Source organism: Podarcis bocagei (genome assembly GCF_964188305.1).
Source record: "Podarcis bocagei genome assembly, chromosome: 10".
NCBI classification, from domain to species: Eukaryota; Metazoa; Chordata; class Lepidosauria; order Squamata; family Lacertidae; genus Podarcis; species Podarcis bocagei.
Window position 1 is genome coordinate 19479183 of NC_138135.1, and position 11022 is coordinate 19490204.

Genomic DNA, 11022 nt, shown 5'->3' on the forward strand with positions numbered 1-11022 from the left:
CACTTCTCTTCTCCAAAACTCTGGCAGAGTACATTTGCTTGCACATCAGACCAAAGCTGTAAAAAGATGGCTCTGGACAAAAATTCCTACCTTAAGATGAGCGATGGAAACAAAATCCCTTTGATTGGGCTTGGTACCTATTGCCCTGATGAAGTAAGTCAACTTTCTTAAGGTTTTCTTTTTCTGTCGCCTTTATGTGTATATAGGAAATTTGCTTTCTCAAACGGAAAGCCAACTGCAGTCTAAATAGGCCACCCTTTGTGATGGTTTTGCAGGGCCTCTCCCAAGGGTCAAACTGCATGTCATTCCATGAAGGTGTTTGAGTTTTACAACACAAATAGCTGCTGTTGGAGAGAGCCTGATCAGCATCAGAGCCATGGTGGGCTGGGCAGAAAATGAGAGTTTAATCCTTATCCCTACTTCATGGACCCTGGCAGCTTACCCATTCCAAGTTTCTATCTGCATCTCTCCTGATGCAAATAGCAATTTCATTGTGTGTAGAGAGGAATGATTTTTGTCACGTCTGTGGCTGACAAGGGTGTGTGTGTGTGTGTGTGAATTTCTCCTGCCTGTCCACTATTGTCCCAGTCTGCAGGTCACAGACCAGTTCCAGCTCACATACAAAATCAGGGAAGTCATGAAACACAATAGGGATACATTTAAATTTGCAGTTCGGTATAAAAGGGACAGTACAGATATAGCAGCAATTAAAATATATAAATTAGATCTTACTCACTAAAATATAATCTGAAGTTGACAGGTATTTGTATTTGAAAAACCAGTTGCATTAAATGCACTGATATCTTTATTTCACATTTGTTTGCCCTATATTTTGCAGAACAGGCACTGTTACAGGTGCCTCATTCTACATTTGTAAAAAACCAATATTTTAGTGTGGCAGCACCCACATTTTGGATCTCCCTTCCTATTGACACTGATATTAACCATTCTGTGGCCAGAATGCTTTTCAATTATGTGAAAATATTGTTTATATGGCTGCAACAAATCCTGGTCTAGCAGAGAAAAGAGATATTGTTTGAATTCCAAAACCAATATTTTTTAATGCTGTACAGCAATAGTGATTTACATTTATATCCTGAACCTTTCTTCCATCATGGGACTCAAGGTGGCATGAATATATTTCCCATGCAGACACCGAAAAGATTCTGACTTGTTGAAGCTAAGCAAGATGGTAGCTTGCTGCATCACCACCCTTAGAGAACATGCGCTGGGAGAGAACCCAATTTTCTCAAATGCTTTATATGTAGATTATTGTCCACAGTGCCTTAAAATGACTATGGTTGGCATCCAATGCACTCATTCTATTGATGCAAGGATTTGTGCTTGTGCGGTAGAACTTTTCCCATGTTACGGTACAGCCCCATGGTGTTCCATGTGCAGCTGTTTTTCAATGCAAAAGTGGCACATGAGGAAACACAACCAAGTAACCCTCCTGTCAAAGCCAGTGAAACTTGCTGACTCTATTTGTTGTTTTAACCACCAGGTTCAAAAAAGCAAGTGTGAGGAGGCTATAAAGGTAGCCATTGAGCTTGGCTTCCGCCTTATCGATGGAGCCTTCATCTATGGGAATGAAGAGGAAATTGGACGAGGGATGAATGCAAAGATTGCAGATGGAACTGTGAAAAGGGATGAATTGTTTTACACTGGAAAGGTCAGTAAATATTAGTTCCTGTAGCAGTTGGTTGATTGGTAGACAGGCTTTGCTTCTACCATCCTTTCCTAACAGCTAAGGCCATGGAAGTTCATTTACTCAAGTCAGTGGCTTCCAAATTTTACTTCTTTCCTTTCCAAATCGACTTGACTCCTGAGGAATCCCTGTGTATTGTAGACATCCTCACCATTGCCAGGAAAGAAGAAAAGGGTCCTGCACCTTTGGCAGTTGTGCAACAGAGGAATTTCAGAATGTGTTGCTTGTCGTACATGCAACAACTGCTGAAATCCCTTCTCTATACAACTAACGAAGCTGCAAGAGCCTGCTTCGTTTTGTTTTTACTTGGCCGCCCAACATTACGCTGAGAACATAACTCAGGTCATTTCCAGACAACCTGTTTACTGAGCATTCATTTGGATTTGTTTGCAGGGAGGTTATGCAAGATCAAGGGCAAGCAATTGATATCCCACACTTTCTAGTGCACTTTCCTTCCTGCAAAAAGTTCAATTTGTTTTTCTTAGAAGCAGATTTGCACCAGAGCAGCAGATCTACTTGAATTGTGCAAGCTGAATTTTGCAGTTTGCCATTGAATCCCAATTGCAAAACTCTGAAGATGCCCTTAGAGATATACCCAACATTACACTATGTCCACCCACTGAAATGGAATCCTCTTGATGGGCAAGCAGCCTGTTAGGGAAGGTTGTCTATCACTGGTTATCTTCTTGCTAATCTCCTAGGGCTCCTCCTGACCTATTTTACGAATATTCATCCTGTTTTGCTGTACAAAAAACTTAGGTTAGACTATTATCTGGTCTTTACCGAGTGTTCATTCTGATGTCTTTCTGATGAGGTTATAAGGCAGGCATAGGCAAACTCGGCCCTCCAGATGTTTTGGGACTACAACTCCCATCATCCCTGACCACTGGTCCTGTTAGCTAGGGATCATGGGAGTTGTAGTCCCCAAACATCTGGAGGGCTGAGTTTGCCTATGCCTGTTATAAGGGAATGAGCATTTATCCTGATTTGTGGTATTTACAAGTCTTTCTGTCAAGTATTTGTTCATCCGTGCATTTTCTCATTGCTTTCATAACTACAAAAAGTCTATTGAAAAAAAGAAAAAAGTACAGTGGTACCTTGGTTCTCAAAAGGCTTAGTTTTCGAACAAATCAGTTCCCGAACGCCGCAAACCCAGAAGTAAGTGTTCCAGTTTGCGAACGTTTTTAGGAAGGCAAATGTCCGATGCAGCTTCCGTTTGAGTGCAGGAAGCTCCTGCAGCCAATCAGAAGCCACACCTCGGCTTTTGAACGGTTTCAGGAGTCAAACAGACTCCCAGAACAGATTAAGTTCGAGAACCAAGGTACCACTGTAGATTTGATGCACCAGTGTGATAGAGTGCTTTAATCTGCTTTAATTAAAGTTCTGGCATGTGCTTGATTCCCACCCACAATACATTGGCAGTCTGGAAGTGCACCTGTTAAGTTTCCAGTGAAGCCAAGGTGTCTCAGAACCCAGTTTGAAAGCCATTGTTTTAAGAATGCTCTCTTAAATGAAAGTTAGACTATGGAAACTGCAACTGACTGGCCTCTTACCTATATGAAAAAAAAAAAAACCCAGTGCGTTCTCTTAATAATTTAGTCACATATAATTTTACAACTGGAAAATGAAACTCCCAGAGTCCTTTCCTTTGAGGCCATAAACAAGCACATTATGTATGCTCATTTAGTTTTAACTCTACCTGGGAAGATACAGCCTTTGTGAAAAAGAAGCTATGATAACAGGCATACAGACTGGCAGAAATTTATCTGACACAATGGCCATTGAAATTAATTGGAGTGTGTCTATATGCTTCAGTAAGAACCATTGATTCTGAAGGTGACCTGTATCCATGTTCTACTGTTTGAAACCCTTTACAGCTTTGGGGCACCTTTCATCGCCCAGAACTTGTCCGGACAAGTGTGGAAGAATCTCTAAAGAAACTTAAACTTGATTATATGGATCTCTTTCTTATTCACATGCCATTTCCTCTCAAGGTAATCCCCCCCCCATCACTAGTTGATGAACCAAAATCAAACTTTCCTTCCTTGCTTGCTTGTAAAATTCTCATCTGAAAAAGAAGAAGTGTATATTAAGATGGATTTACTGTTAAGCGTACACATTAATTGTTTTGATCAGAAACATACCCATGTTGGTTTCAGAAGGTGACAGAGAGGGAGAGAGAGAGAGAGAGAGAGGGAGAAATGATGCCAATACTGTTTCAAATGCTGGGAGCAAAGTTTCGAATCATATGTAACTATCCTTCACACTTTAGATGTTCTCAAAATCAAGGAAAAATAAGTAGGATATTTACCTACCCATGACTGCTGTCTTTAAAAGGAAAAGTTTTAGTGTAGAGATGATGTTGGCTCATATGACAACTGTGGCTAATGTTGTCTCCTGTGATGGGCAGCAGTTCTCCAAAATCTCAGAGGCTTTTTTATTATTAAAAAAAACTTTCTTTAAGTCCTGTTACCAAAACCTTTTTAGCTGGATATACGGGAATTGAACTGGAGGGATGGGGGGACTCCCACTGGTACCAATGGGAGCAAGATCACTCTGAGTAATAGCAACCTAGAGTAGGATTTTCATTGAGACTGCAGTGCAGGCAGGAAAAGGTTACCCCTCACAGTACTCTAGTTCAGTGTTTCCCAACCACTGTTCCGCGGCACATTAGTGTGCCGCGAGATGTTGCCTGGTGTGCCGCGAGATGTTGCCTGGAGGGAGGCGGGCGAGTCCGGCGGCGAGAGGCGGGGCGGCGGCGGCGAGGAGCCAAGCCGCGCTCTCCTTCCTGCCTCGCTTTGCTGCCTCCTCCCCCCCCACCCCCAAAGCTTGGAGGTTCCCCGGCAGGAAGGAGGGAACTTAATCCTCTCCAAGGGCTGCGGAAAACAGACATGCAAATGGGGGCTTGCCAGCTCTTCAAGCGCCGCCGGTTTTCTTCGGGAATTACCGCCCGCCGAGCCCGGTAACGCTGACAGGCCGAGCCGCGGGGCTTGGCAGCGCAGCCGGCAGAGTGTGGGAAAGGGCGGCTGCCACGCGCCGGGCAAGGCGAGACTCGACGGGGAGGACACCGGCAGCAGCGCCCCCCCCCCCAGAAACCCGCTCCGGGCAGGTAATTCACAGAGAGTGGACAGAAGGAAGCCTTAAAGGGCTTCAGCCTCCCAGAGTGGCGGGGAATAATAATAATAACAATAATAACAATAATAATAATAAAATTGACAGGTGGTGTTTTTCTAGGTGAGGGGGTGGGGACTGTAATAACAAAAAAATCAGCTGTATATCAACCGCTGTTTTGCAATGAGGAATTGCAAATAAGGAAGATCAAAAGGAGAATGTTTTTTTTGGGGGGGGGACTCTCTTCCTCTTCCTCCTCCTCCTCTCGTTCTTGCTCCTCTTCCTGGCAAAAGGGCTGCTGAGACCCCTTCTCTCTTGGGTGCCGGTGGGTGCTGTGACGTTGACGCTGCTGTGGCAAGTGCCTTTACTTAGCAGAGTGCATTCCGCTTTACACAGGAGGGGAGGGAAAAAATTGAAACTTACACTTTCATGCGTCCCTCCCGGCGTGACGCTGCGCGCTGACGTCACGGGGCTGTAATGGTGGTGTGCCTCGAGATTTTTTTCATCAAACAAGTGTGCCTTTGCCCAAAAAAGGTTGGGAAACACTGCTCTAGTTAGAGCTAGTAACTGTAAAAGTAACGACAATTGCAATAGAGTTAATTTGGTTCTCCGTCCAACTCTGATCAATTAAGTCATAAGTGTGCACTAAAGTGTAACCGTAATAACAGAGGAGTGTCTTTAAATATGTGATAAGTTGCATTCCCTCACCAATTAGAAAGTCAGGAAAAGCCCCATTTGGACCACAAGGGGGGAGGACATATAAAATAATCTACATCTGGAAACGTATCTTAACCTTGTTTGCAAATGTACAGCAATAATCATAATCCACTAAGTGTAAAAAAGTCAATGCTTTCATTTTGTTTAATCTGCTTTTACAATTGTTTCTTGATGACGGGTTGTTTCCAGACTGACATCACAAACCAGCAGATGTCTACTCAGAAATAAGTATCACTCAGGTAACTGTGTATGTGATAGCCTGCTTAGTCATGCTTAGTCATGCTTAGAGTCAACCTTTATAGGGGAAAGATGGGAAGTAAAATACTTTAAATAGGTTTTTGGTGCTGTTGTTCCTATGTTGAGTAAATTTTTATTTTTATTTTTATTATTTTAAAGCCAGGAGCCAATCCGCTACCAAAAGATGAAAGTGGAAAGCTGGTCTTCGATGACGTTGACTTGTGTCAAACCTGGGAGGTGTGTATCATCACAGTTGCGTAGCAACAGCAGGACAGTCCCACAAATCAAAACTGTACACTTATTTCAGCAGCATAATTTATATAGCCTGTTTTGTTTATATACTTTCATCATCTTCTGCAGGCCATGGAATTATGTAAAGATGCAGGTTTGGTGAAGTCTATTGGTGTCTCCAACTTCAACCAGAGGCTTCTGGAAAAGATCCTGAACAAACCTGGCCTCAAGTACAAGCCTGTTCTCAACCAGGTATAATTCTTTAAAAATAAATAAAGCACTGAACATGGGGAGTGAGATTGCATCAGTGGAAAGTGTGGATGTGGGTTCTGAATTCACAATAACTGAGGGCCCTGATCGTGCAGGAATCCTGGCCACAGTTGTATCCACATGGAGCTCTGTTCAAAAATTCTGCTAAATGCACGAAGCGCAGGGAACTTGAGAATGGATCCAGCAGGCAAAATCCCACTTCCCCGTTCCAGATGTTCAGGTCCACTCATAATGCTCTGTCTTCAAGAACCAGTTTATTTTTGTTGTTTTGTAACAAGACTGCTCCTCTGGACTGTGCTTCTTACTCTTGGCTTGTGCACAAATTCTCTACCAGGTCGAATGCCACCCTTATCTCAAGCAAGCCCAGCTGCTGTCTTTCTGCAAATCAAAGGATATTGTCCTGGAAGCTTTCTCTGCTTTAGGATCACAGAGAGACGAGGCGTGGTAGGAGAAAACACTGAACTTTGGTCATTTATCCCAGTATTTCAATGATTAGCCAATAATTAACCAACAACTGTAGGGAACCTTTGGCCCTGAAGATGTATGTGGTTGAGTTACAACTCCCGCCAGCTGCAGCAAGCATGCCCAACGGCCAAGTATTATGCCAGTAGCAGCTCAGCCAAAGGTTCCCCATGCTTGTTCTAGAGCAGCAATCAAAGATCAGTTAGGAAGGAGAAAAGTGCACCATCAAAACCCGGAAGAATATCTGATCCAAGATAGCAAATATGGGATCAGGGGAAGGGGCACAAAGGTAGTCAAAGCCATACAGAAACTAGGGGGAAGGAATGTGTGCTTAACAGGGGTAGATGAATCTGATACTTTGGGTTTCTCCTTTTTCTTAAGTTCCAGTTTCCGCATCATTCCGCATCAGATTTAAAGTTTGCAAACTTTTTTTTTTAAGAAAAATTTCTTATGAAAATTTGGCAGCATTTTTGTGTGCATTTCTGCTAATGCACACATTTCTATTTGCAATGCTGTCTACCAGACCCAACCATTTTAAGCAGTGTGGACTAAATCCCTCTGGGATTCGCTTCTAAACTCCTTGCAGCTGCACCAAAGGAGGAAAGGAGCATATGAGTTCAGAGGGAGGCTAGGCTCAGTCCTATCTTAACAAACCATGGTTTATCAGTATATGAATATGGCCAGTAAGACTGACCAGTCAATATGCATAAGATTGTGCTTTTGTTCTGCTGTCCCTTCCCTCTGCACAGAACACCTGTTTGCAGGGTTCATTGGTTGGGTTCCTCCATACCAGATGATCTGGTCTAAAACAGCTTTATACTTACAGTGTCTAGATATGCTCAAATATTGACTTGAATATGTCACAATATTGCTATTTAATGACACCTGAGGTTGCTTTCCTCTTGCAGGATGGACACAAGTACGCCAGTTCTGCGTGAGGAACCAGTACTGGTTGACCTTGCTAAGAAGCACAACCGAAGCCCAGCGCTCATTGCCTTGCGCTACCAGTTGCAGCGTGGTGTTGTGGTTCTGGCCAAGAGTTTCACCCAAAAACATATTAAAGAAAACCTGCAGGTAAACCGGCAGTTTGCAGACGCAGTGAACCAAAGTCTAATGTGTACTGGTTTAGGTGAGACATTGGGAGCTGAGTGTTTGTTCATATCTGCACTTTAAGTAGAATAACCTACCGCATACTGAACACAAACCAGTAACAGACTGTCAGAGTTAAGTTGTGGGGTAAGCAATAGTGGAGATGGGGTCCATCTTACTCACAGGAGCTCAACTGCGTAAGCAGAGTTGAATGGGAACCATTGATGTCTAAAACACGGTGAAAATGCAGGTGAGATCAGTGAGAGATTCTGCAGGATAGGGGAGCCAATGTCTCCTCTTTCTGCCCGCTTTGTCTCAGCGCTTGAGCTTCAGAAAATCTAGAGCCTCTTTCCATATGAACCTACCCAGACCCTGAGATCATCTTCTGAGGCCCTTCTTCGTGTGCCTCTTCCTCAAGAGGTCCGGAGGATAGCAACAGGAGAACGGGCCCTCTCTGCAGTGACTCCCCGTCTATGGAATGCTCTCCCCAGGGAAGTTCGCCTGGTGCCTTCATTATACACCTTTAGGCACCAGGCAAAAACATGCCTTTTTAACTAGGCCTTTGGTTGATCTTATTGACATCCAACACCCTTTTAGAATGTGGCTTTTTGGGGGAGAGGCGTTATTGGGTTATTGTTTTTGGTTTGATTTTATACGTTGTGGTCTTGTTTGTGAACCGCTCTGAGACCTCCGGGTAGAAGGCGGTGTATAAATTGAAATAATAATAATAATAATAATAATAATAATAATAATAATAATAGAGCCCTTGCTGATTATATGCAACCCTGTCTCCTCTGCTAGGTGTTTGATTTCCAGCTGCCTGAAGAGGACATGAAAACCCTCAATGGCATCAAAAGAAATGTTCGCTACATGAAACTGACAGGGTGAGTTGAAGGCGGCAAGGCAAGGCAACCTGTTGTTAGAGTTCAGCCTGATCCATATTGTCACACAGTGATACAGGTGGGCATTTGAGAAGCCCACGTGTGGAGGCAGCTCCTGGTGGGAATTAGGTGTTTGTGGTTGCAGCCACAAACCCGTTCCTTGTTGCCCTGGGGAGGGTGTGGTAGCACCCCTGACAATTTGGTGGGGTTGAAGGGTCATGGGGAAGTGGGGTGGGGACACACATACAAGTTGCACACAAGGGGCAGGATGTCAGACTGGTGCTCAAAAGACGCAATTGATTACACCCAACACATTTCAAGAACGATTGCCCTCCAAACCAAAAGGTCTTCATGTGCCTTACTCTGGTGTGCCAGTTAAAACAGCTCAGTAATGGCACACCGTTATTTCCCCTTTTTGCTACTAAAGACTAAGGGCCTAAGTACAGTGGTACCTCGGGTTACAGATGCTTCAGGTTACAGACGCTTCAGGTTACAAACTCCGCTAACCCAGAAATAGTACCTCGGGTTAAGAACTTTGCTTCAGGATGAGAACAGAAATTGCGTGGCGGCAGCAGGAGGCCCCATTAGCTAAAGTGGTACCTCAGGTTAAGAACAGTTTCAGGTTAAGAACGGACCTCCAGAACAAATTAAGTTCTTAAACTGAGGTACAACTGTATGTGTTCCCTATTGAGACAGTCAAGTAGAACCAGGGCCGGCCCTACTGTTAGGCAAAGTGTGCTTCAGCTGGTGCATCAACCACTTTTCTCCTCACTTTCCACAGGGAAAAGAGAGTAAATTCCACATTCAAATGCCCAGTGTGGAAGCCCCCTCCCGGCCAGCCCCCTCCCCAGCTGATTCTTCTGAGCACTCTGCCCGTCTCCTTCTGTTGGAGGGCAGAGCTGTGTGCTTCACATGGCTGTCCTGTACCCATATAACTAGCCTGCTGCCCTCAGTTGTGGTGATGGACACTCAGGTTTGGTGAAGGGCACTGTGTTGCTGCCAATCTAGGTGTAAGCTTTGATTGTCATTCCAGCTGGCTTCTGTATATGAAATGTGCACCATCTTGCAATTTTCCTCAGGCAAGCAAATTGTGGTGGGCTGGCCCAAGGATGACAATCCTGAGATAGATAGCAAATCCACCAGCAAACATTAAGGGAATTGTAGTTCTCCGAGGGTAAACTCCAGTGACTAGGCTTCATGTGCTTTAAATGTGTTGGATATTCCTTCTGAAACCTGAATTTCACCCATTCTTTCTCCTTGTAATTTAGAAGCTCCATTGATTATTATTTTTCAGATTTGCTTCCCATCCTAACTATACATTTGGAGATGAATAAAACCCTTTGACTGATTCCATACTCGATGCTGTTCTCTACCTTCAACAGATGAATCTACCATACACATTTTTCTTTGCAATTTTGCCTAAAATAAAGCATTTTTGCATGGTGTTTTCACTAATATATGCTCTTTAATGCATACAGTCGTATCTCGTTTTGTGGCCGGGATCCATTCTGGAGCCCCAGACACTAGCCAAAAAGGATGCAGGGCAAATCATGGAGCAGTTTGCGCTTCTGCACATGTGCAAAGTGTAATTTAGCTCTTCTGCGCATGCGCAAGCGGCAAACCCAGAAGTAGCCCATTCTAGTACTTCCGGGTTTGCCGCGGACGTTTGCCAGAATGGACACTAGACAAGGCGGACATTCGTAGAGGTATTACTGTACTTTACCCCAGTATATGCATTTTTGCAATTATTCTGTAGCTGAACAACTGCATCACACATACAGAGAATTGTCACTTTCTTTTGGATAACTGTATTTCGATTCGCATATTGGCTCAAGAAGTGTGAACTGTGTAGTTTCTCATTCAAATGTGAACAAAACTGAACTCCTCCTCCATCCCTAGTTCTCCCTAATGTGTCCAATAGCAGTTTCAAGGGGGTGATTTGTATACTGAAAATAGCACAAGCCAGGGGGAAGGATTAACCTTCATAAAAAGAAGCAGCTGCATAGCCTGAGATTTATTGCCAAGATGAAATAACTTCAGAAAATAAGAAGAGCCTGCTGAATTCGGCCAGTGGCCCATCTAGCCCAGCAACCGGTTCTCCCAGTGGCCAACCAGATGCCTGTGGGAAGCAGGACACGAGGGGAAACTTCTAAATTACAAAGTCGCTGCTTCCACTTCTGAGGAAGGGGTGGGCAGGAATGACTACTGCTGGCTGTGAGTATTTAAGGGCACAGGGTTTTGACTGTCTTCCAGCTCGATCTGAAATAACTTCTATGTCCCAGGGCTCACAGTCTCAGACCTCCAATTATATTATCA

General features: G+C 44.0%; 1 protein-coding gene across 2 annotated transcripts; it reads left to right on the plus strand.

Moving 5' to 3' along the window:
* Positions 1-10161, plus strand: LOC308596770 (estradiol 17 beta-dehydrogenase 5-like). Of its 2 annotated transcripts, XM_081211984.1 has the most exons (9): positions 1-153; positions 1505-1672; positions 3586-3702; positions 5933-6010; positions 6134-6256; positions 6609-6718; positions 7645-7810; positions 8627-8709; positions 10001-10161. In XM_081211984.1, the coding sequence occupies exons 1-9, from the start codon at positions 67-69 to the stop codon at positions 10038-10040; spliced, it is 972 nt and encodes a 323-aa protein (XP_081068110.1). In that variant the 5' UTR covers positions 1-66; the 3' UTR covers positions 10041-10161. The 2 variants fall into 2 exon arrangements, with proteins under 2 accessions (XP_081068110.1, XP_081068111.1); XM_081211985.1 differs by lacking the exon at positions 3586-3702.
* The last annotated feature ends 861 nt before the right edge of the window (positions 10162-11022 follow it).

Bases quoted from the DNA above. Each gene is read 5' to 3' on its own strand.
- LOC308596770 (XM_081211984.1), top strand. From the start codon at position 67: ATGGCTCTGGACAAAAATTCCTACCTTAAGATGAGCGATGGAAACAAA. The intron at 3,703-5,932 runs GTAATCCCCCCC...ATTATTTTAAAG, and splicing joins ACATGCCATTTCCTCTCAAG to CCAGGAGCCAATCCGCTACC. The intron at 6,257-6,608 runs GTATAATTCTTT...ATTCTCTACCAG, and splicing joins ACAAGCCTGTTCTCAACCAG to GTCGAATGCCACCCTTATCT.